The following is a 27,075-nucleotide window of genomic DNA, read 5'->3' on the forward strand; positions in this document are numbered from 1 at the left end:
CTGCAATGCAACCTGTCAATTTGGCAGGAAAAGGGAACAGAAATCCCCATGTTGCTTTCTTGTCCACTATGCAAGTACTTTAACTTGGCATATTAAGTACCAGTAGGGGAGACTGAAATCAAGAGGCAATGATATTCTGTTCTCGGGTTAAAAGCAAATTGGTGAAGAAAATCTGATGCTTTCCACAAGAGCAACTCACCTCAACTGTGGTTAACATCTCTGATGCGTACATAGGCTCACCGGCAATCTGGCAAATAGGCACAAAGCTAAAAATAGCTCTAGACATTATTGTGAGAAGAAAATGAGGTGAGTTAATAAAATTCCTAGGATCAGTACCTTGCATATAGTAGCCTTCATATATCTTCTTTTTTAATTTATTTTTCATTGACAGATAGTTGCTTTACAATATTGTGTTGGTTTCTGCCATACATCAATATGAATCAGCCATAGGTATACATATGTTTCCTCTCTCTTGAAGCTTTCTCTCACCTATCACCCCATTCCACCCCTCTAGGTTGTCACAGAGCCCTGCATATATCTTCTTTCAAAAATATGAACTATTACAAAATGCCTAAATCCCATGATTTAATGATTGTTCAAAGACACTAAACTGGCTAAGCACCTTGATGGTTTAGTCACTAAATCATGTCCAACTCTTGTGACCCCATGGATTGTAGCCTGCCAGGCTCCTCTGTCCATGGGATTTCCCCAGGCAAGAATACTGGAGTGGATTGCCAATTCCTTCTCCAGGGGATATTTCTGATCTAGGAATCGAACCCAGGTCTCTTACATTGCAGGCAGATTCTTTACTGATTGGGCTCATATATAATAAATATATATCCCTGGAGAAAGTTATAAAGTGGATGAGAGACTTTACACCTGTCATTGGGTTCTCTCTTCAATGTCTAAAATTAAAAGAAAAAATAAGTCCCGTTTTGGAAATTTTGCTTATACCTGCCATGGCTAAAAATTCACTGCTTATTATCTATATTTATTAGATTATACCCTTAATATGGGTCTTCCCCAGTTGCTCAGGGGTAAAGAATCTACCTGCATTGCAGGAGCCTCATGTTTGATCCCTGGGTTGGGAAGATGCCCTGGAGGAGGGCATGGCAATTTACTTCAGTATTCTTGCCTGCAGAATCCCATAGACAGAGAAGCATGGCAGGAGGAGCCTGGCAGGTTCCAGAACATAGGGTTGCAAAGAGTCAGACATAATTGAAGCATGCACATGCACGTATCCTTAATATGTGAAAAAGTTTCAATGAAAGCTGGATGACAGCCCCCAAATTGAAGAATAGTTGGAAAAAATAGCACTTTTTTTCATAAAATACAGACTTGTGTATTATATTCAAGAGTTATAATTTGAGTTGTAGCTTTATATTTTATATTATATTTTTAGTTTTAGCTTTATAAAACTAAATAAAATAGTGCTAACCACTGCATCCAGAACCAGTATTAAAGGCATTAGATACATGGAATATTTAACAGATTCTTTAATCAATGTATTTAATTACATTGTAGGTTAGGAACAAATGGGTAGGGAAGGAATAGATTCCCTGCTGATATGTTCAAAATACCATCTTTAATGGCTAGGGTTAGAAACATACTGAGGCCCCCAAACTGACCAAAGAAGGCCTTGTAGTATCAAAGCTAAATGACCATATCTTTAATTAGATTCTGAAATTCAAGAGGGAGTAATTATAGAAGTTTTATCCGAGAATTCTCAAGATTCATAAACAATATATTTATATATATATATATAAACTTTTTTTCTCTTTTTTGTATTATCACTGTGTAGCATCTTCCATCGGAGAAGGCAATGGCACTCCACTCCAGTACTTTTGCCTGGAGAATCCCATGGACGGAGGAGCCTGGTAGGCTGCAGTCCATGGGGTCACTAGAGTCGGACACGACTGAGTGACTTCACTTTCACTTTTCACTTTCATGCACTGGAGAAGGAAATGGCAACCCACTCCAGTGTCCTTGCCTGGAGAATCCCAGGGACGGGGGAGCCTGGTGGGCTGCCGTCTATGGGGTCGCACAGAGTCGGACACGACTGAAGCGACTTAGCAGCAGCAGCAGCAGCAGCAGCATCTTCCATAGCAGACTATGAGCTGCTCTGGTCCATGACTTACTGAATTTAACTTCAATAGCTCCTAACACTACGTCTGGTACATTATCGAATGTCAATAAATGGTTTTGTTGTTAACATATTCATCGAGAATTTATTTTTTAAATATATTTATTTTCAATTGGAGGACAAATATTCTACAATATTGTGTTGGTTTCTGCCATATATTAACATGAGTCAGCCGTATATATAGATATATCCTCTTCCTCTTGAACCTCCCTAATAAATAGCTATTTTATGAATAAATCATAATACTAAATTTGATATGTTTAAACTTAAACATAAACCTACTTTAAATGCTCTAAACATGCAAGAATTTTCAACTTGCCAAAATGGCAGCTCAAGGAATCTATATTATTTCACAAGTCCTCAGACAGACCTGAGTTTGAATCCCAACTCTACCACTTAGTTACTGACAGAATTACTTAACTTGGCTGAGCCTTCTATAAAATGGGGACCCATTCTCACCTGGTGGATGTAGGCTTCAATCTGGCCATACAAGTAAAGTGTTTATAGCAATGCCCATCCCCTAATAAAACTTCAACACACAGTAACTAGTCTCTCCTCCTCCCCTCCCTCTCCTCCCCTTCTCCTTCATCATCATCATCATAGCTGTTAGATATCTCTTTAGTTTTAACAGAATGGATGTTTTTACCCATTTTACTGATTTGATGACTTTAAAATGTGAAGTAATTACTTATAAAATGATAATCACAATGTTCAGTACTCTATATAAGTTTTGGAGAAACTTAAATGTGTTAAGTTTAAGCTTTTTTTTTTTTTTTTCCCTGAGTAGGCCCTCCTATTTTTGAATTAAAATATTAGAAATTACCAAGAATACTACTAGTGAAGAGCTTTTTCTTAAACAAGTAATGTGATATATTCCTGAACTCCATTGTTCCTAGTTTCCAGCAGAAAGATGTTTAGAGAAGATAATCTTAGCTTTTAAGTTACTCACATATAACCAAAATATATCCTTTACTATACCTTTGATTTCCCTGAAATTCTTCATTTTTACTCTCTATGGCATTCTTTCACTGGCTACAGAACAAGAAACAACTTTCTGATGCCAGATGCTGAAGATCAATAGCTATTTCCCAAAGTTTATAGCATAATTAAAATGTGTAACAGGAATAATTTTCTCTTCAAACCCTAAGGCTAGGCCTAGAATTATTGACTAAGTCAAACTTATGTGGTGTAACATTTTTTATTATGTTTATAGATAATATAAAAGAGTTTATGGCTTTTACATGTAATTTGTTAAGTTAGAAACACTGAAGAGGAAATATTCCCTACATCAGCAAAGCATCAACTGCTTAAAAACCTCTTTAAGGCATATTTTATAGAGTTAGGTCTATATTCTTTTATACTAGTTTGTGGTCACCTAAGACTTCAAACTGAAGGTTAATGGTCAAAACATTCTTGAATTTAGTAGAACCTGTTTATCACAAACAACTTCTTCAGAGCTTTATCACCTTCAATACAAGTGCCAGGAATGCAGGCATGATGGAAATATCACAAGGATATGAGGGTAGTTAGGACAAGAGGAGTCATGATGTACCCAAACAGAAAACACTCTGGGTAGAAATGACGTAATGTGATTTCTTGTGAAATATGCTGTCCATAGAAGATGTATCAGCTATAGAATGGACCCTTCAGTAATAAAAAATTAACAGTCACTAATTTTTGCATATGGATATAAACCATGAATATTTGAAAATTCTGCTTAGACAGCCTTTTTTTAAGTAGCTCTATTTAAAATAGCACTTACTCCTGGGAAAGGCAGCAGTAAGGAAGCAATAGAGTCATATATGTCTTAGATTTAGATTCTAGCTTTGCTTCTTCCTGATATTTATTAAATATCCAATTATATTATTATTTTAACTATTATTAATGATAATAACATAATCATACAAACACTGATGTGAATTACTAATTACCCAAGAGTCTTGAAGTCTTTGAGTGAATAAACATTGATCTCAACCTCCTTTTGCTTTCTTCAAAGTTAAATGGAAGTGTGTTCCCCTCATTCCAAAGTCCCATATATATCTCACTTCTTACTATATGACCAGTAGTATATATGGGTGCTTTGCAAATGTTGCTCCCCAGGTGGCTCAGTGGCAAAGTATCCACCTGTCAATGCAGGAGCCACAGGAGATGTAAGTTCAATCCCTGAGTAGGGGAGATCTCCTGGGGGAGGAAATGGCAACTCAAGCCAGTATTCTTGCCAGGAAAATCACATGGACAGAAGAATATGGCAGGCTACAGTCCAGGGTGTTGCGAAAGGTTGGACATGACTGAATGACTGAGGGCACACACACACACACACATGCATTGCAAATGTTACGTAGATAAGAAGATACCACTATTCCACTATTAAAGTTGACTTGCAGTCAAGGCTGGGTGTTTCATTGCTTTTCAAAAGCTGGATGGATTTGTAGTGAAATCTGCTCTCTTCTAGTTCTGCCTAGAGCAGCAGCATGCAATCTGAAGAAAACTAGCTGGAGTAGGCTTATTGGGTATGCTAAATCATGTTATTCCAGAATAACAATCTCTAGCTAAATCTGTAGACAAGCCAATAAAACACACACACTCACTCTCATGGAAACTCACTCATGTCTCTGTGAAAACTTGCTTAATAATCAGCGTGCATTTTTTTTTTTTTTTTCCTGTTGCTTTCCCACATTCACCAACACTATCTCATGTCTAACTTTGCTGAAACTGTTTCTGGCCAATCCTTTTATTTATCTTTCATGGATTCAACATCCCACACCCAGCTCCACCCTAACTCTTGGCTGGTAGAACTCATCCCTTACTGCAAAGATCCAGGCCACTGGCATGAGTTCCATCACCTACTCTTCTCTGTAAGTCAGGGAATCTGTCATTACCCTCACCTTAATTCCTTATAGAATGCTGCTCTCCTGTTCTTTAAAGTTGTTCTAATGATTCAAATCCCCATCTTCATTGGACATACTTCTATTTTAACACCTTCATCCTCTCCATCACCGATACTATTCCCTCATGTGCAAAAACTGAAAGCTACGTTTACCTCACAGAAGTGTTGTAATGTAGACTGCTGTCTTTGTCCACTCTTCTTTCTCCAACTCCTGAACAATGGCCATTTCTGAGACTATAACTCTTGAACTTCTGCTATTTTAAGCTCTTTATGGTTTCTAATTTTGTCTTCTCCTTACACCTCATTCCTGATCATTTTCAAACTGCTTCTTCCTCAAGTTTCACCTTAATTCCAGGGTTGAATCACCAACTCCTAGCTACTTGACTGTTCCATACAGAAACCACACCTCCCCCACTGTGCATTTTCCCCCAAAGTTCTGTCATCTGTATTTTCTCTCTCTCCTATGACCCCATGTCAGTTTCTTTCATTTCTACTTGGATTTAGATTTCAGTGTTTGCTAGACTCTATGATCTGTCTTTTTACTTTAAACTCTCATCTTTGTACAATATCACTTATCCAAAATGTCCCCTATGACTTAAGTTTTAATAATTTCCAACCTCTTACCCCAATCTTAGTTCTCTTCCTCAAGGCCTAGTGTCATTTTTACAGTTTAAGTCCTGGACATTTTCATCAAACTTATGGTATAAAATTATCTTTGGTTAAAGTAGTCTCATATTTCACCTCCACTAAACTATTCCCCATCCTCTACTCCCTAAATCAGTTAACAATACTACTCTCTCTGTCACCTAGGCCAGAAACCCAGTTTTTACAATCTTTTCCTTCTTCAGCATTTAGTACAAGCAAACACCAATTTAACCTCAAGTATCTTTCACATTTTTCAAATCAAATCCCATCATTATCACATGAACTCAGCTCTCCATCACTAAGAGATGAAGGACAATGATGAAGATGAATTAGACATAAAGCAGAAGGCAAATACAGTCATATATTTATATTTTTATTTGTTGAGTATATACTCCTCATGAATGGTTATGAAGAGTCAATAAAATAATAAATTTGAGCACTTGAAACAGTCCCTGGCACATAGTATACATTTAAATGTTTTCATCCATGAGCACCATCACCACCATAGTTTTTCATACTTGGACTCTCTGAGAGCTCATCTCAGTAAACTCAACCAAGCTCACTTTAAGAATCAGAGGAAATGAAAATGAACATTACTCTGCTCTCCATATCCTAGAATAAACTCTATGTCAACTAACATTCTGGAATAAAGGTCTCTTTCAATTTTAACATGTTTTTGTCCTTTTGTCTTTTTTTTTTTTTTTGGTTAAGTCTTCTTGTTTTATCCTGCTTTGTATTTACCATGCTAATGTCGCTACCTTATGCTTAACTAATTTTAATGTTAGAACAAATACAAATTGGCTAGACACAAATATTTTGCATTTATGGCTGCTTTTTCTTAGCACATGAAACTTATACTTGTTGAAAAATATAGTACATGTTAGCCATGGTTCTAAGCTAAAGATACAACCACCCGTGGTCTTTTATTTCAAAGAGGGTACATTTTATTGGAGGAAAGTGCTTCCCTGGTGGCTCAGACGGTAACGCGTATGCCTGCAATGCAGGAGACCTGGGTTCAATCCCTGGGTCAGGAAGATCCCCTGGAGAAATAAATGGCAATACACTCCATTACTCTTGCATGGAAAACTCCACGGATGGAGGAGCCTAGTGGGCTGCAGTCCATGGGGTCGCAAAGAGTCAGATACGACCAAGCAACTTCACTTTTTTCTTTCTTTCTCTAGGCAATAAAGAAATACACCCTCCCCACTAAAAAAATGGCTCCTTGTAAGATATTTAAAATCAGGCATTAAGACAGAGACGGGCTACTTTAGTTTGTGAGGCTACAGAAGTTATCACTGAGATGATATTTAACCTGATGATTGAATGACAAGGAGGAACAAACTGTAGAAAGTTCAGCAGACATTACCAATAGGCAGAAGTCTTATTGGGAATCAGCTTAGTATATTTGTTGGAGGGGAAGAGAAAAAGAGGGAAGGTCAAGATTATTGTGAGATTCAAATAAGCTTAGTAAATTTCCACTTGAATTTAGTACCTAATGAGTATTAGGATTTTTGTTTTATATATAGTATGAAAATGAATTATTTACTAACTCATCAACTTGTGAAAATGAAAAATTCATGTGAAGATATCCTTTCCAGAACCTTTTATTAATCAACATTATTGTGAATTTATTGTTATGTAAAAGTATTTTAATAACTATAATTCAGGAATTTACCAATTCCTAAAAATATAAACAATATTATAAGTTTTACAATCTAGAAAAAAAGATGATGCCTAAAAGACATCTATAGAAGTCAAATGATAAACTGAGAAGAACAAATTGTTTTAAAAGACTAAACATGAACATAAAACTATGATGAGAACTCAGATGCAAGGATGAAAAACATTACTATTTTATTAAATTTTCTTCATTTATTTCTCAAATTACTATTTTACCTACATGGAAAAGAAAAACTCAAAGCAACATTATTACCTCATTGTACCTGAAGTTTACATATTGAAGTTTTTAAAGTAGGTTTATAATGCACCATGAATATTATCAATGTCAACATGTTTTTCTTTCTTCTTAATTTCTATCCCTGCCCTACCTGCCACCCATGGCTCCAATGCCAAATCTGTTACAGTGACTATACTGAACCTTTCATTAACCAACATGAACACATAACACCCATATAAAATCCACTCCAGGAGAGACACTTCCATAAGACAATGCACTTATAAAATATATATAGCAGCTTAATTTTCACAAATTATTTTAACCCCATTTAGAATTATGTTTACTTATTTGTAGCCTATTTCATAGTATGGGCCCTCCTGCCCTCTGGCATATGGTTCCAAATCCAGTTCCAACATCAGATTATGTAGTACTATAGTAGGTATTTAGCGAAAAAAAATCCACATATAAGTAGACCTGTGCAGTTCAAACCCATGTTAACAGTCCACCGTAGTAATTTTTGGAAAATCTTTTTTGTTTTCAGTAAGAGTGGAAACCAAAGCAAGTAAACATGGATAGATACAATTCTATGATTTTCTCTGTTCGTTTGCCAGGAAAAAGTTTCTTTCTTCTGTCATTTATTCTGGCCAGAATCAGTTCACATTAGATCTCTTCTGTGAAAGAAGAGGAATTCTGTCTATGAATTCCTAGATTTCTCTATAAATTCCCAGATATGTGTCTGTGGTTATAGCGATACTATGAACTGGCAAGACTGGAAGCAACTTCCTCCTTTTGTGGCAAAGTATAATTCTTGATCTCCGAAACCTACCACTAAGAAATGTGGATGTGATGAAAATTTGCTCAAGCTTTATCAATAGTTTAAGAAAACATAGGCTCTGGAGAAGGGAATGGCAACCCACTCCAGCATTCCTGCCTGGAGAATCCCCATGGACAGAGAAGAGTAGCCTGGTGCCTACAGTTCATGGGGTCGCAAAGAGTCAGACACGAGTGAGCGACTAAGCACAAGAACACATAGGACTTGTCTGTGACTGTATTAAAGGTCCATACACAAAGAGGAAATAAAGCACAGTGACCCTTCAATCCTCTCTGCTTCTCATGCCCTGTTTGCAAAGGAAATCACTTTTGAGAAACCGAAAAAATCACTGAGATGAAATGATTTCAAAACTATAAACAATTATTGAAGTGAATCATTCACCAAGGTCTGAAGTCACATGGCAAAGTTGATCATGTTGTTTAATAGGTGTTCATGTACATCTTTTGCATGTTTATATGAATTGTATTAAATTCAACAGCTGACTTTTCAAAACAATTCTCTTTCAAGCTCTTTTAGTAGACAAGATTTTACACCAATTCTCTACCTCACTCTCAATATTTTAGTGCACAATATACAACTTGCATTACATTGATCAGAGATTTAAAGAGGACAGGTGAATTTCAGTATAAATTTTCAGCATAAATATAACAGCATTTATAAATGTGCCTTCCAAACTGTTCAACTGTGGAGATGGTTAAACATATCAATAGAACAATAAAATAGCCCTGTTAAATAAAAATATTTACCCATACTCTTACTGAAGAGTTTAGAAGCTCAAAGGATCAGCTGAAGTTCAATGCCCTTTTATGTGTTTTGAACCTAATCACATTTTATTCGCAATCTTATCAGCATCTCATTTTTCCCTCACTGATGTATCAAGTGTAATGCGCTCCAATAATGTCAAGTACATGCTTGGTTAATAACCCTCCCCCCAAAAAAGCTGTGATACAAAGAAATTTGGCTTACTGTACTACTCAATTAGCTAAATTTGTCTAAACTCTTTCCAAAATCTAGAGAACAGGCATAGAATGGAATAATTACATGGTGTTTATACATGTATAATCATCAGATTATTACTGCACGCTTAGTTTCATTTCTTTAAGAAAAAGAAAGTAGATTCAAAGACAGCTCCAGCCTTTTAAATATAAGGAACACATTTTAATTGCATTATTAATAATAATGTTTAAATAATCAAGTCATCCTGTAGGTGTATATCACCTTTTCTTCAAGAAGGTTTTATAGTAACTTTAATAGAAACTTAAAATGTTTCCCTTTAAAACAATTTCAGTGCCATAAAATATCATTTAAAGCAAGGGGATTAAACTTCGCATTTCAGATCATTTCAGTCTAAGAACAAACTAAATTTCAGAGTGTCTGAGTATTGGTTTTTCCCCAACAGCAGGTCTTAACTGAGTTCTACATTATTAATTGTTTTTATTATGTGTCATTCAAATATGTCACTTGCTGTTTTATTTCTAAGAAGGTAAAGATCCTATTTCCATTTAGAAAGACAAGAGAAAAGAGCTTCTCAGTGCAGTTATGCCAACTTCCTTGTTGTTGTTTAGTCACTAAGTCATGTCCAACTCTTTAAGACCCCATGGACTTCATAGCCTGCCAGGCTCCACTGTCCACGGAATTTCTCAGGCAAGAATACTGGACTGGGTTGCCATTTCCTTCTACAGGGGATCTTCCAGACCCAGATACTGAACCCACATCCCCTGCATTGGCAGGCAGATAGATTGTTTACCACTGAGCCACCAAGGAAGCCCCGTTAACTTCCTTAACTATTTCTTATATCTGACTTTGGAGTTCATATTCTAATCTTCTTTGCCTGTCCCAAGGGTTCTTTGCCTTGTACTTCGGAAAAATCCCCAAGCCATACATTTTTGCCTACACACTTTGGTCAGACTCACCTGGGATTTCATGCTTTGACATTCTCTACAATTTTATTTCCTCCAGTTATGCTTGATTTCATCCTTAGATTATAAGACCTCTCCAGCAGAACTTCTGGAAGTTTCAACTCCAAAATGTCCTGTTACCTCAATATCTAAATTTCAATTTCACAGTGTCTCAAGTCTACCAGCCTCTCACTCAGAGCAACTGAAAGCTTCCTCCAGGAATGCAAATGGTTAAACAAGAGCTCTATGCACTTGTCATAACTGAAAATGCTATTAAAATTCGAGTGGGTTGGAAGGAAGATTCACAAACTGGTGAGTTCTCTTTGGGGTTTTAAAAAGATTTCAAAGCACTCACAGGCATGGTTTATGATGATGAATGTGAGATACTTTTCCCACCACAGAAAGTAAACAGACACACCAAACCAGTCTAACTGGTTGGGGTATACAGTACTGCTGCCCTTGGGCTGCAACCTAGAAACACAGACAGAAGCACAGACACTAAGGCATCTTCCCACCTGGATTTTTTTCTTATACTAGCCAGATACAAAAAGTATAATTTCTAAAGAAATGGGTGAATCACGGAGAAACATTTTTTGCATGTGCTTATGGAATTTCAAGCCAATTCCTCCTTGTGATGAAAGTTAATATATGTCTCAAGAGCCTAAGTTACTTTTATGTAGTCAAGAGAATACCCAAGACTGGATGCCTGGATGGAGCAAACATTTAAAAGCCAGGCTGAATACTGGATGGTGATTTACAGGTCATACCACAAAGGCTAAAAGATGTCAATATGGAAAGCATTTTTAAGCCTAAATTTCCTTCTCTAAAAAGTAAATACTCCTAGAAAACAATGTGCCAAATCCCTCCATCAAATTATAGGATTTAGGCAGCTAGGGTGGAGACTTGGGTTCTGGCAACTGCTTCTGAGGAACTGAGAACAATTTTTGTACCTTCAAAGGATCTCTGTTCCTCTACAAAGTAAAAATTTTGGACTTAAGATCCTCTATACTCCCTCTCTACCTTGAAAATATTAATATTCTACAGATTTCTTTACCCTGGTTCTGACAGCCAGATTCTCCCTCAGAGGGTTGGTGGAAGAACTCTCTGCGGACAGCTACCTATAACTGGCCTTGCATTTGAAAGGGTCTAGCCAAACTTCTGAACTTAGAAACATCTTTTCCACAGAGTTCTAGTCTTTTGTAGCCTTTAGAATAGGGGGTTCTTAACCTAGAGAACAAAGAACTGAGGTAGGAAGAAGGACTTTAATTAGAGGGTGTTCAAAAACATCCAAGCAGCTGATAAGCAGGCAGTTTGAGAGAAAAGGTTATGTTAAGTAGTTCAAAGGAAACTCCATTCAAAGAGATCCCCTCTCACAAGGTTGTTCTGGCACTGAACTCAAGAGATTTCTGTTATTCAAATAATTCCAAGGATAAATCATATCCTTTACAAAGGGCTTACCTGGTAGCTCAGTGGTGAAGAATCTGCCTGACAATGCAGCCCACATGGGTTCCATCTCTGGGTTGGAAAGATCCCCTGGAAAAAGAAATGGCAACCCACTCCAGTATTCTTGCTGAGAATCCAATGGATACAGGAGCCTGGCAGGCTACATACAGTCCAAGGAGTTGCAAAAGAGCTGGACACGACTGAGTGACTAAACAACAACAATCCTTTACAAAGAGGTAGGTGGCCTTGGACATGTTTGACCAAGGAAAAGGATTAGAAAAACAAGACCTTGGGGCTGAAGTCCTGAGGTAGGAGGAAGTCAGCAGATGAGGAACACAGCTGAGCCTTGAGAGATTATTCCTCCCACCCACCATTTTTTTTAAACAATTCTGACTACGGTCTGCCTTACCTGTTAATGAGAAGTCTGGGAGAAGCAGAAAATACCTGTACTTCCTGAGAGAGACTAGGCTAGGGTCCCTTACATGCTCAAGGATACCCTTTGGAGAAATCTTGTATGTGTGCATGTTAGTAGCTTAGTTGTGTCTGACTCTTTGAGAACCTCATGGACTGTAGCCCTCCAGGATCTTCTGTCTATGGAATTCTCCAGCCAAGAATACTGGAGTTGGTAGCCATCCCCATCTCCCCAGGATCTTCCAGACCCAGGGATTGAACCTGGGTCTCCTACATTGCAAGAAACCTTATCCTAAGTCAATTTCCAGATAACTCCCTGCCAAGAAGGGACTTGCCACCATCCTGTCACCTCAGCCATGGCCATTCACTACTGTCACAGACTGACAATATGCCACTCAGTGGTACATGTGCTTACAGATATTATGTAAGGAAATCCTCCTTCCTTTCCTTAGCAAATAACGATGAAAAAAAAGCACTCATCCCTATTCCTGATGCCATATTATTTGTACATTTTATTTATATTTTCAAAAATTAGAAAACATTTTTTAGTATTCTCTTCTACCCAAGATAATTCTATTTAACGAATCCAGAGAATATTATGGACCTTCATGTATGAAGGTTTTACACAATTGTCTGTTAACTTTCTCACTGAGGCTAAAAGGGAGAGATTGCTTCTTAGGTTAGAAAAGATAATTGAAATCTGTTCACATTAAGCTGAAGATAACTTTGGAAGGATTTCACTCTCATTCAGGAAAAGATAGGTTCCCAATATCATTGGAAAGATTAAATGTTGCTAGCTTATGGGCTCTTAATCAGGGCATAATCTACCAGCAACTTGGGTATAATAATGGTCAGAGGCCTACAGGATATGGTGCTAAAATGAATAATCCTTGACAATGTCTATGGCTAGCCCTTCAAGGTGTGACTAGAGATGGCCCAGTGAGTCTAGATAATCTAGATACATACAGGGGCCTTAGAAAACCATTATTCAAAACACATGATGGAGTTCTAATGATAATCTATCATTTATTAAGTACTTATTATCTTCATAGCCAAAACACTTAAATCATCTATAGGCTAAATGTACAAAACATCCAAATATAGTCATTTCTGTTAGAGAATACTTATTTGTGAGCAGAGATGATTATAAGCAGTATTATTTTAGAGAACTTCAGAATCTTTATAAATGCTATTAAGTCAAAAGAAAAATTAAACAACATTTCAAAATGCATTTTTCATTTACTTTGGTAATTTTAAAACTCAAGCTCAGATATAAGACTGATTATGGGGCAGGAGGAGAAGGGGATGCCAGAGGATGAGATGGCTAGATGGCATCACCGACTCGATGGACATGAGTTTGGGTGGACTCTGGGAGTTGGTGATGGACAGGGAGGCCTGGCGTGCTGCGATTCATGGGGTCGCAAAGGGTTGGACATCACTGAGTGACTGAACTGAACTAAACTGATTGCACAGAAAATAGAATGCTGTTAGAGCAATCCATAAGTGAAGACTCCTGGATATATCTTGGTTTGTTTTATAAGATATTAGACAACCTTAGCAAAATCTCTTACCTTTACACACACAAATAAAGGTAAAAAATAACTCCTATTGTGTTTTCCTTTATAATTAAAACAAGATCCAGAAGTAATTTCAAACTAACTGAAGCATCTTGTTTCTCATTAATTCTCACTGATTAATAGGTTCACTGAATAATCTTAAGGCAAATATGTCTGGAATGGAAGCATTTCAACACTCCAAGAAGAGAAATCTGAACTATTTGTAGACCTATCAAGGATGCATTTCAACTCAGATAAGATCAGAGGAGAACACATTCCTTATTGAAAAATTTAAGCAGAGTGCACAAAGGAAAATACCCCAGGATAGAATTGATCTCACAAGTATTCCCCAGCTACAGAAGCTTTATGAATCAAGGCACACTGTTTTCTAACTCAAACCATGACATTCAAATTATTTACCATAGCTCTTATTTTAAATTTTATGCATGCTCTTCTGATTTGTGCTAATAATTGATTTTGAAAATAATTGGAAAAATCAATATATAGGAGGAAGAGAAATTCACCCTTCCCAAATGGAATGTATTACCAGACTCATAACAGATATAAAAGGGTGAGGGAAAAAGAGGCAAAAAACCCCACAAAACAACAGACAATCTATGCACATTCTGGGACTCTAAAATAAGAAGCAAATATTATCCTGATCCTGACACAAAGAGGGATGATGAGGGGACAGGAAAGCTGCCAGGGTACTCCTCAGTTTATTTCAATCCTGAACACAGACACAGATGATGTACAAGACAGGCTAAGATGGGCTATTCTGGGGGTTCCCAAACAGTCCTACACATCTGACACAAAATTATTATTATACGAACAACTCTAACAACCTAGATGCTTCCTATATACTTTCCCATGGAAAAACATTACAGAAACAGTTAAGGCATATGTTATAATCACATATATTTTATCCATAAAACACAAATTATTTCATAGGCTTATACTAAATGATTCTTTTACCTTGCTGCTTTTCTTCAATAGAAAGCATTAAATAACTTTTAAAATTACTCTACATTAAAGGTACTTTTTAATAGCATTTTACACAGTGTTTCAATTTTTTTTTTGTTTTTTAGGAAATACACAGAAATAGAAATACAATTCTGGGATTTTTAAGCAAAGTAAGTAGAGAAAGGATTAATGAAAATACAGAAGAAAAAAAAAAAAAAACAGGTATTCTGGAAGATTATTTACCTCTATAAAAATGGATGATACATGTTTATGACCAAGCATGTCTATGATGGTCTTGTTATCCTCAGATGTTTTACATTTCACAGATATAATTATGTTTTTGGTTACGTACACTTAAAGGAAAACAGTGGTTTGAGTATTCTCTTGTTGGTAAGCTTCAGAAGAACATATTTAAGGAAATAAAAATGTCATCATCAAGGAGACTTCTTTAAAAAGACCTTGATCAAAATGTCACTAGTAAAGGTGGTAAATAATTAACAAGAGAGTAGACGACTAGAAATCATGGCAACAAATATGCCTTCTGCACTTTTTTTTTTTTTTTAAAGAAACGTTCTCACTCAAAAAAGTAGAAAGTGTGAGGCAACTTGTATTTGTTTCTATCAACAAGCCTAGCCACAGTAGCCTGGTCAAGCCAATGTCAATAAAGCCAGTCCCTTTAAAGGACAAAGGTATCTGATAAAGTAAGACTTCTAAAACCACTCTCCCCAACCAGACACTGCCCTCTGAGACTTGTTTTCTACCTTAAAAAAGTGGTAATATTAATTACAAGGACACTTGGCTGGTAAGTCCCAGAGATGGTAAAATTTTATTACAAATAAAAATCTCACAGGCAAGGACAAAAATCAATGTTCTGTCAATACTGGGAAAAGTTTCACATGAAAATGGACTGGAAGTAGGTTGTACCATTCTCCAGCATTATAGCTCAAGTAAGATAAGGTTTTCCCTACTCCACCAAATTTGTGTTTCTGCGTAGGTTGAGTAGTTGAGAAAAACGGACGAGACAGCTGCTTCTTCAGAAACAATCCCCACTTCTTTCACCACCCTCAAAGCACACCTTGAAACACAGCAGAGGTGCACGCACACACACCACACATACACACACACACACACACTCTGTAATGGACACCACTTACACATCTGATTGCAACCATTTCAGAGGCTGTTGGCACTTACCTTGCAAAGCAGTATTAGGTAAACTTGCTTCATTCTCTCCCATTTTACTACTTCTGTTTAAAGGGGGCCAAGCAGTTTCAGCTGTGTCAGTTACCCTGTAAGCCTGGTGACCTTCTGACTTTCCCCTGTAGTAATGTAACAGTATACTACCTGCTTTCTTCTGTGAATAATTACCATTCTGCTTCCTGAGTTACCTGGGCTTGCAAGACCTGTTTTACTGTGAAGTGAGATCATATCCTTTGATCCAATGGACTGCTATTAGTGTGTGCTTCACAAAACGTGGCTTTGTTTCAATTTTGGTGTTAACTTTTAATTCCCTACTTTCGCTTTAGTCCAGAAACTTATCAATACTTCCTGCCAAAAGAGTGTCTGTACTACCACCGTGGCATGGAGCAGAGCCAGAGTTTTGTTTGTTTTTTAGTGTTCCCAATCTGCTTATCTTATAGAAATAAAGTAAAATTTAATGTGAATTTTGCAATGTCCATTAAAAAAATATGGGAAAATAAGGAACACCATGGGAATTAGTTATGCGTAGGCTTTGGAGTAGCTCTAGTTCTAGCTGTGCAACTATAACGAGGAATATAGCTTCCTTGAAGTCAGTTTCCTCAACTGAAAAATGGGGAAAATGCAAAATATCAATTTCAGGAAATAATTATAAAACTGAAAGCAGTAATGTATGACTGTGCTAAACATTGCAAATGGTGGATAATAAACACAACAAGCAACATTTTTCCTCCTCCTTCGTTTCCTCTTCTTCCTTCTCCTCGTACACCCTGTTCCTTCCCTCCCTTCACCCTTCTCTTGTCCCCCTCCTTCTGAACAGAAAGAATGCAGAACCACAGCTCTGATGTCACTGTGTTCTGACATCAGCTGTTACTTATTAACTGAGAAACCTTAAAGAAATGAGTCCATCCAATCTTACAGTGCCTCAAGGTCCTCACTGGTAAAAGAAGGATACTGATATTTACATTGCCTTTTCAACAAAAACATAGTATTAGGTTCAACTGTTCTGCCTCAAACAAAACACCCATCCCTAGCAAAGATGAGCAACACACCGGAGATTTATCTTTATTTGTTTACAAGAGAGGAAGTAGATGACAAAAATAAGTCAATTTATTTCATCTCTGTCTCCCATAAGACATCTAGAGTAAAAAACAATCTGTATTTCCTTCCTTTAGAATTCCTTGATTTTTCATCTTGGTCAGATTAGTTTAAAAAAAATCTCAGGCTCAAACATCTCCTAGTTTTTTTTTTTTAATTTTCAATGTAAAAATAATCTATCCATCATGTTTTCCAGCTTAGTAATGAAAAATGATTATATAAATTATATAAAAAACAGAAACAGTAAATAAGTAGAATAGTTATTCTCAAAAGTTTCAGAATAAAAACAAACATCACACACACCCAAGTCCTCATCACAGTTAGTTCTTTCCTTCATTAACCTCTCCAGGTCTCAGTTTCTCCATCTGTAAAATGAGCTGACCATTTACTATCTAAGGCCCATTTTATCAACATGTCATAAACGTCAGATTTAAAATCCAGGTTGTGGTTTGTTCTAAAATAAAGCAGTCCTTTGCCTAGTACAATTGCATAGTGTAACACACACACCAAGCTCATACTTCACCAAAAGTGACCTGAAATTGAATGTTTGACAATAAAACACTAAAATCATCACATTCTGACTTCCCCATAAGAAGAGAAATACATATATCAATCCTCATTCATTATGGGAAAAATGAAAATGTATTAACATACCTGCCCCAGGCACCTAGAATTAGTCAACAACAGGTATAAAGTACCAATTATCTACCAGCTGAATTATGGCATGCAGGAAGTTGTTATGAAAGTAGAACAGAGAACTCTTATTTTTTAGCAGAGGTAAAACATAAAAATAAACAAACCTCCAAAGCTTTTGCAGCTGTACAGAAAGTAACACAAATACACATCCAGTTACACTGAAAGAGTTTCAATACTAATAAAGGGCCCTGAGTACATCCACTGTCTCTCTCTCCTGGGCCTTCTCTGCCTAGAAAAATTCTGCCTTCATCACTTCTTCTTTGCCTAATTAATCCACATGCAGGAATTCTTCAACCCAATTCTGGTTGAGGTCTCTTCTGTGTGCTTCCAGATCCCCCATAACAGCTCAAAACTTTTCATTCCACCATGGCTCTTATCACATTGTATTGTATGTACAGCTTAATTATTTCTGTCCTTAAAAGGTGTTATGTCAGAGAACCTTTTTGTGTTCATCACTACATTCCTAGCACCTGTCACAGTTCCTAGCACATACTATGCCTTCAACAAGTATTGTAAAGATGAACAAATTACTATCATCAAAAAGGGTGAAATAAAGGACCTCAAAGAAAAGAAGGGCAGAGATTAGCAAAGAAGATAATGGAAAATATCTAAGAGGGAAAAATGACAAATTAAATTTCAAAAATGTAAAGAGATGGGAGGAGAGAGTAGGTAGGTTTGTCTGCAAGAGCAAATAATTAAGAACTAGAAGGATAAAAGAGATGAGGACACTTAGGGAAATTTCTGGAAAAAAACAAAGAATCAAAGATAAAAGAAGTAAATGAAAGAGGAAAAAAAAGTGCATACATTAGTTTAAAACACACTCGTATGCATCAAAAACAAAAGGCATGACTGACGTTAAAATAGGTGCACTGAATGGTGAGAAAGAAACTAATATAATTATTAAAACTATCAAAATTTTCAGAATCTTTGAGAGAAATTTACTGGAATGAATGTGTCCTCTATATCAGGCGTCCCCAGTCCCTGTTAATTACTGGGCCGTACAGCAGAAGGTGGGTGGTGACCACAAACAAAACTTCATCTGTGTTTACAAGTGCTCCCCATTGCTCACATTCCCCCTCCCCATTCATGGAAGAATTGTCCTATGCAAAATCAGCCCTTGGTGCCAAAAATGTTGGGGAACACTGCTCTATATGTATAGAAACTTTGCTATAAAAACTACTGTGTACATTTTTAAAAACAACTGAGGTGACATAATAAAAAACTAACACTTCCAACCATGTCACTTATCTGTATGTCCAGCATTGTATTCTAAAATGCTCCAAGAGAGAGTGAGCGAAAGAAAATGTTATGCTATTCTCTGTCACTCATTTTGAAGGTTCTACCTGGAACTACAGATTTGGAAGAAACCAATGTTACAGGTTAAATTTTTTGTGTGAAGTTACTGAAGTGATTATTTAGTCCTGATTTTCCAGGGAAGATATATATGAACATTTGAAAGAAAAATTACAAAGAAGTTATTCAAAGTAATAAATGTTGACATTATATGCTATGGAACATGGTACTGTGTATGTGAAGTGTTGCAATATTTGGAATAATTACACAGAGATGTTACTTATTTTCTCAGTAAATTGTATAACACAAGTAGAACAACAACTTGGTCAAAAGCATAGGTATCCATGGAGAGCAAAGGTTAGAGAGAAAAGGATTAGAACCTCTCAAAATTGCAATCCTGCAAACTATCATAGGAAGGAAATTCCAGGCTCAGCAAGCAGGGTGGATTTTTGAGATTATAGTTCCAAGAACTAGGTAGATGTGCTTGCAAGGTATAAGAATATGTTCCCTCAAATATGCTCTCTAAAATATGGATTATTTTGAACAAAAGACACCTGAGAATGAGCAGACTCAAGAAAAGCTCTTTACTTCCCCCTTACTCTCTAAAAATAAGAGTATACATTCCCCCTTTTGTAAGGGAAACTTACATTTATACAGGAAATTTTTCATTTGTAAAAGTGTCTTCCTACCAGGAAGAAAACCAGCGGAGACAACTCTTATCACCAGAAAACTCATCTGCATAAAATACAACCCTTATTTATCACATATTGTTGGTTGGTTGCAGCCAAGAATTCCTGGGGTGATTCTGACACTCATATTTTTGAGTTCTAGGAGCAAGATAGCTAGGTAAGCAGAGGGAGGGGGTGGGGAAGAGTACATTCTATAGGAGAACAATGGGTAATGATAAACAAGATTTCCTAATTTTTGGGTGTGCTGGTCTAACATATTTTACCCCATCTTTTCTGGATTTGGGTATTACCATCCACCCAGTTGCCCTAGATGAAACTTTAGGATTTATCCTTACTACTTACCTCTCCCATCCCCCAAATAGTCACTAAGTTCTATCAATAACACTGAAATCCACCTCCTTAACTTTCTATTTCCTTTAAGTGAGGCCATTGTCATGTCTTGCCAAGATAGGTACTCCCTACAAATGAATTCTTCCTCTCCTCCCATCCACCCTTTCTATATCCGCCACGATCTTCCTGAAACACAGCCATCCCACTTCCCTGCTCACATATGTCCACTGCCCCTTGTCATGTGTGCGCGCTTAGTCGCTTAGTCCCGTCCAAGTCTGTGGCCCTTTGAACTCTAGCCCACCAGGCTCCTCTGTCCATGAGATTCTTTTTCAGGCAAGAATACTGGAGTGGGTTGCCATTTCCTCCTTCAGAGGATCTTCCTGACCCAGGAACTGAACCTGTATCTCCTGTATCTCCTACATCGCAGGCAGCTTCTTTACTTGCTAACCCATTGGAGGAGCCCAATCAATAATGTCACTCCTTTATCATCATAATTTTTCATTCTCATAGTCTTAACTGTCCAGTAACATGCAATTCATTTAAATCAGGCTTCTCTGATATCCCCCAATATACTTGAAACTGTAATTCTAAATAGTTGAATACACAATATATACATATGTGCCTCTCTATATATGTGACATAAAATAATGTCGGTCAAGAAAATTAAGGCCTACTCAGTGTTTTGTACAGAGAAGGCAGTGGCACCCTACTCCAGTACTCTTGCCTGGAAAATCCCATGGACGGAGGAGCCTGGTGGGCTGCCTTCTATGGGGTCGCACAGAGTCGGACACGACTGAAGCGACTTAGCAGCAGCTGCAGCAGTGTTTTGTATTAGGATTGACTGGTGGACAAAAGTATTCTTTTAATATTACTATAACTAAATGTTTATTTCTCTATCATCTTATTTCATACAATTGCATACAGACTCTTAAGAGAATTAATACTGATTGAGAACAAAGAAAGTAACTATCTCCTTCAGTAGTAAGAAGCATCCATTAACAAGGAAACAAGATAAGCTATAATTAATAGGAAGGAGAATATTATCATTTTAATGATCTTTCCACTATAGTGTTATCAAACAAAGAAGCCAAGGAACTATATAAATTATATGCTAATACACACACACACACACCAGGTTGCTTAACAGCTACTTATGGTTTATAAGTTGCTTCACGTAATTAAGACATACAATGACTCATATAAAAATAACAGACATATGAAGATGCCAAGCTGAAAGTCAGGTAGGAGTGATATTACAAAGCAGTTTAATTTGCTGCTGGGAACAACACTATTTCAGACTGTGGAAGAGCTAGTAACAAAATACTAAATATACGCTTGTAATCACAGTGTACCATGATTTATGTACTTTTTGTGAGGATCCCATGAAATCCTGGCTTAAATGCGAGAAAGTTTTTAAATTATATACCCTTGTTAGCACACTCTCCCTTCATCCACAGGATTCTACATATAATAGGAAGATTAGCTGTGACAGCCATCTAAATATTATCTGAAAAAGGGAAAACATTTAAGAAAAGTTTAACTGTATATTTAATATTATTATCATGGAACTAAAAATGAAGGGTATACACACACACACATTTAACTAATCTACATATTATAACCTATTATTCCACAATCTCTGGCAAAACTCTCTCAAGAGGAACCTAAAGAAAAGCATTAAAGCAAAAGAATATGCATGCAAACTGTCTGATACTGCATAGAACAGAGAATTAATCAATTTGAGAATTTTAGGGCATGTTAAAAATCTACAATAAAGCTAGAAAAAACATCTATAGCTAAAACCCTTGGTATAAATAGAAACATGAACGTGACAGAATGATTTATCTCTGTCATCTTTTTAAAATGTAATGAAAATGCTTAAATAGTAGCTTTAGTTTGGACATAATATTATTTCCTCAAAATGCAGTGCAATGACCAGTCCAGAAAACAGAAGCTTCATCTCCTTGACAAAGAGAAACCTAAAACAGCTCCAATAATATTAAAAAGTACAGCCCATTTATGCTGAGATAAAAATAACTTCCAGTCTGCAGCCTCTTCACTCTAACCTCAAAAAAAGAAGGAAAAAAAAAAAAAAGCAATTAATGCCACCTGTGCTCTGTGTGTGTGTGTGTGTGTGTGTGTGTGTGTGTGTGTGTGTGTGTTAGTTGCTCAGTCGTGTCTGACTCTTTGTGGCTCCATGGACTGTAGCCCACCAGGCTCCTCTGTCCAAGGGTTTCCCAGGCAAGAATACTGGAGTGGATTGCCATTCCCTTCTCCAGAGGTCTTCCTGACACAGGGACTGACCCGGGATTCGCTGTGTTGCAGGCAGATTGTCAACTGTGCTATAGGAACTTGGCAAATATTAGCTAAATGAAAAAAAAAAAATTTTTAACAGTTGTTCAGGGGGAAACAACTTTCTCTTCTAGGGTGACGCTGAGGTAAAATGTGAGGTTTCTTAGTCTTTAGAAACATTCCATTCCTCTCACTTAATATCTTAAAGTATTAATAGTAGATGAGCATGTCCAAAATAAACACAGTAGCTATAAAAATCACTTATTAAATTAACGCTAAGTGCCTTGCTTTCAAATTATGAAATATCAACAAAAGCAGTAGTCAACAAGAACAAATTAATTATGAGAGTCAAAGAAAAGTTTATCTCCTTTCTTTTTTATCTCTTCTTTTCTTCTTCTACTTATATATTTACTGAATAAAGTCTAAGTGGCATAACGCGTTTCCTAGAAAAACAATTCCAGGAGAAATACTTTTGTTCAACATCACAATGGGCCACTCACTACTTTCTACAGGAAATGTTTTCTTTCTGAAAGCTCCTCTTCTACTTTCCTGCTGACTGCCTGCCAGCTAGCATTGTTAGAGGAAAGGAGGAGATGAAGGATTAAAGTCTCTAATCCCAGTCTACCCCCCAGTAGCTAGTACTTAAAATAGACTTTCCCTGAAGTGAGTGATTGCTGTCTTTCCTATGGTGACCAGATTTACAAAATGAGAAAAAAACAAAACAAAAACAGAGAGGAAAAAATGAGGAGAGATAAACATATATCCTCTGGAGAGTTTTTTTTTTTTTTTCCAGAATAGATTAAATAGGAAAAAGTCCATTAAAAAAAAAAAAAATCCTAGGCTGACGCTGAAAATGTGGTGTTTGATCACCTTGGGCAACAAGAAATTAACAACATATGGACAATAGAAAGCATCACTACGAACAAAGCTAGTGGAGGTGATGAAATTCCAGTGGAGCTATTTCAAATCCTGAAAGATGATGCTATGAAAGTGCTGCACTCAATATGCCAGAAAATTTGGAAAACTCAGCAGTGGCACAGGACTGGAAAAGGTTGGTTTTCATTCCAATCCCAAAGAAAGGCAATGCCAAAGAATGCTCAAACAACCGCACAATTGCACTCATCTCACACACTAGTAAAGTAATGCTCAAAATTCTCCAAGCCAGGCTTCAACAGTACGTGAACCATGAACTTCCAGCTGTTCAAGCTGGTTTTAGAAAAGGCAGAGGAACCAGAGATCAAATTGCCAACATCCGCTGGATCATGGAAAAAGCAAGAGAGTTCCAGAAAAACATCTATTTCTGCTTTATTGACTATGCCAAAGCCTTTGATTGTGTGGATCACAATAAACTGTGGGAAATTCTTCAAGAGATGGGAATACCAGACCACCTGACCTGCCTCTTGAGAAACCTATATGCAGGTCAGGAAGCAATAGTTAGAACTGGACATGGAACAACAGACTGGTTCCAAATAGGAAAAGGAGGACATCAAGGCTGTATACTGTTACCCTGCTTATTTAATTTATATGTGGAGTACATTATGAGGCTGGAAGAAGCCCAAGCTGGAATCAAGATTGCCGGGAAAAATATCAATAACCTCAGATATGCAGATGACACCTACCTTATGGCAGAAAGTGAAGAGGAACTCAAAAGCCTCTTGATGAAAGTGAAAGAGGAGAGTGAAAAAATTGGCTTAAAGCTCCACATTCAGAAAACTAAGATCATGGCATCTGGTCCCATCACTTCATGGGAAATAGATGGGGAAACAGTGGAAACAGTGTCAGACTTTATTTTTTTGGGCTCCAAAATCACTGCAGATGGTGACTGCAGCCATGAAATTAAAAGACGCTTACTCCTTGGAAGGAAAGTTATGACCAACCTAGATAGCATATTGAAAAGCAGAGACATTACTTTGCCAACAAAGGTCTGTCTAGTCAAGGCTATGGTTTTTCCTGTGGTCATGTATGGATGTGAGAGTTGGACTGTGAAGAAGGCTGAGCGCTGAAGAATTGATGCTTTTGAACAGTGGTGATGGAGAAGACTCTTGAGAGTCCCTTGGACTGCAAGGAGATCAACCAGTCCATTCTGAAGGAGATCAGCCCTGGGATTTCTTTGGAAGGAATGATGCTAAAGCTGAAACTCCAGTACTTTGGCCACCTCATGTGAAGAGTTGACTCATTGAAAAAGACTCTGATGCTGGGAGGGATTAGGGGCAGGAGGAGAAGGGGACGACAGAGGATGAGATGGCTGGATGGCATCACCGACTTGATGGACGTGAGTTTGAGTGAACTCCAGGAATTGGTGATGGACAGGGAGGCCTGGCTTGCTGCGATTGGTGGGGTCGCAAAAGTTCGGACACAACTGAGAGACTGAACTGAACTGAACAATTTTAAGAATGAATAAACATAATAATAGACATACAATTGCAAAAAGTAGCTTTAAATAATTATGGAGAAGGCAATGGCACCCCACTCCAGTACTCTTGCCTGGAAAATCCCATGGACGGAGGAGCCTAGTAGGCTGCAGTCCCTGGGGTCACTAGGAGTCGGACACGACTGAGCAACTTCACTTTCACTTTTCACTTTCATGCATTGGAGAAGGAAATGGCAACCCACTCCAGTGTTCTTGGCTGGAGAATCCCAGGGACGGGGGAGCCTGGTGGGCTGCTGTCTATGGGGTCACACAGAGTCGGACATGACTGAAGTGACTTAGCAGCAGCTTTAAATAATTATCTCATCATGTTCCTCCCACTTCTTCTAAAAACTTTAGGCCTCCTTTATTCTATCAACTAATTTTTATTTCCTCAGTATTTTTAAAAATATGCAGGGTAAATATGGCCTTGTCTTCCAACTCTCTAGGCACACATCTAGTGCACTTCTTAGTTGATGTTTTTAAACCTGCCTCAGGCTTCCCAGGTGTCCCTATTGGTGAAGAACTGTCCTGCCAACACAGGAGACATAAGACACAGGTTCTATCCTTAGGTTAGATCCCCTGGAGGAGGAAAAGGGCAACCCACTCCAGTATTCTTGCCTGGGAAATCCCATGGAGAGAGAAGTCTGGCAGCAACAGTCCATGGGGTTGCAAAGAGTCGGACATGACTGAAGCAATTTAGCACACACTCAGACCTGCCAGATTCATAAGAATTTAATAAATGCTTGATGATTGTTTAATAGAAAACATAACACAATTATATTTCATCTGTCTTCAAAACCTCTAAAGTAGAATTAATGAAAAAATAAAATAGAATTGAATTAATAAAGAGCATAAAGGAGATAATCAATTCACAGTGTTTCTAGTGTTACTGCTTCCCTCTGAAGAGGCCAGAACATGCCAGGTTCAAATATGCCACTTTAGCATAAGGATTGCTTTCAATTGAAGGCAATCAACTCTCTGCCTTCTCCTTTTCTATTTAAAAGCAGGACTTAAGTGTCTGTCATGGTGTCTCCCTCTCCCTTACCAGGAAAAGAGAATTACTCTGCAGACAACTCTGGGAACGAGAGCAGACTTTATATTGTTTTTCTCTATTTTTGACAGTTTTCTATTCTTTTGAATTCTATTCATATCTATATTATTTATTCCTTTAGTCAATTTGGATTTTAAAAGTCTACAACACTGATTTTTTTTTTTTTTAACAACTTATTACACCTCAGAGTTTTATTTGGTGAACAGAGGATAGTATACCCTCAAGGCATGAGGGTGGACCAACCCTAAAGGAGAATCCTACAACACTCATTTTCGTTGCCTTTTTTTTTTTTTTAAATAAAGCACTAAAGCCATAAATTCCCATCTAACCGCTGATTTACCTGTATCCTACAAGTTATGACAAGTTTATATGTTCAACAGAATTTAATTTAACATATGTTCTAATTTCCCTAGTAATTTATTATTTGACTCAGGCTTATTTAGAAGTATATTAACTTGAAGATTTTCCTGGTATCTTTCTGTTATTGATTTCTACTTACCACCACTGATAAAGAATATACTCTGTAATTTCAATTTTTAAAATTGATTGAGATGTGTAAGGTCTATCTTGGTGAATGTTCTGTGTGCATTGAAAAAGAATATGTAATTTTATTCTTGATTGCAATGTTCTAAATATTTTATCTATTTTTAGTATCAATTACTGAGAGAGAGATGTTAGTATTGTATCTTCAAGTAGAGTTGTGGATTATTTTTTTCTTTTTAGTTCTGCAAGTGTTAATTTATGTATCTTGAAGCCTTATTATTAAGTGAAAACACATGTAGGATTTTTATATCCTCTTGTAAATTGACTTTGTCATTATAAAACAGCCTTTTTTAATAAAATTTCTTGTTCTAAATTCTACTTTATCTGATATTTATTGTTTTCATAGTGTGCCCTCTTCTATTTTTTAATGTTTTTTCTCTTTAAAGTGAAATCTCTCTCAAAAAGTATAAAGTGGGAATGCCCTTTTTTGACAATCCAGATTAATAGTCTTTTCCTTCTAATTGTAGTATTATGTTACACAAATGTAATTATCAATATAGTTGTATTTAATTCTATCATTTTGCTATTTGTTTTCAATTAGTTGCATTTGTCCTTTATTCTTTCTCATTGAGTATAGATGTCTTAGGACCCAAATTCAGCTGTACTATTTGCTTATTAGCAATTTTTTTTTCTTCTGTATCTTAATTTCTTGATTTTGCTCTCTCCTCTCTGACTCTCTCGTTGTTTGAGGTTTTACAATATTTGACTTAAAATTATAGCCAGCTACCTAAAAGTAGTATATAATTTCAGAAATAAGAGACTGATACCAATATACTACCATTTCCCCCTCCTGTCCTTTGT

The 27,075-nt window shown here is 36.9% G+C and overlaps 1 protein-coding gene across 7 annotated transcripts in view; it reads right to left on the bottom strand.

Annotated features, from left to right (window-relative positions):
• Positions 1-27,075, bottom strand: part of NAALADL2 (N-acetylated alpha-linked acidic dipeptidase like 2) — a 1,576,761-nt gene that overhangs the window by 1,106,674 nt on the left and 443,012 nt on the right. The window contains exons 2-3 of one of the 7 annotated variants that reach the window (XM_061415496.1): positions 15,870-20,791; positions 11,761-11,835 (exon numbers count right to left, since the gene is read on the bottom strand). The exons of 5 other annotated variants lie outside the window; for them this stretch is intronic. In XM_061415496.1, the coding sequence (XP_061271480.1) occupies positions 11,761-11,835; positions 15,870-15,912 (118 nt within the window). In that variant the 5' untranslated portion in view covers positions 15,913-20,791. The remainder of the gene's footprint in view (positions 1-11,760; positions 11,836-15,869; positions 20,792-27,075) is intronic. One more of the 7 variants, XM_061415497.1, reaches the window with a different exon arrangement.

The sequence above is a fragment of the Bos javanicus genome, chromosome 1, assembly GCF_032452875.1.
Source record: "Bos javanicus breed banteng chromosome 1, ARS-OSU_banteng_1.0, whole genome shotgun sequence".
Lineage (NCBI taxonomy): Eukaryota > Metazoa > Chordata > Mammalia > Artiodactyla > Bovidae > Bos > Bos javanicus.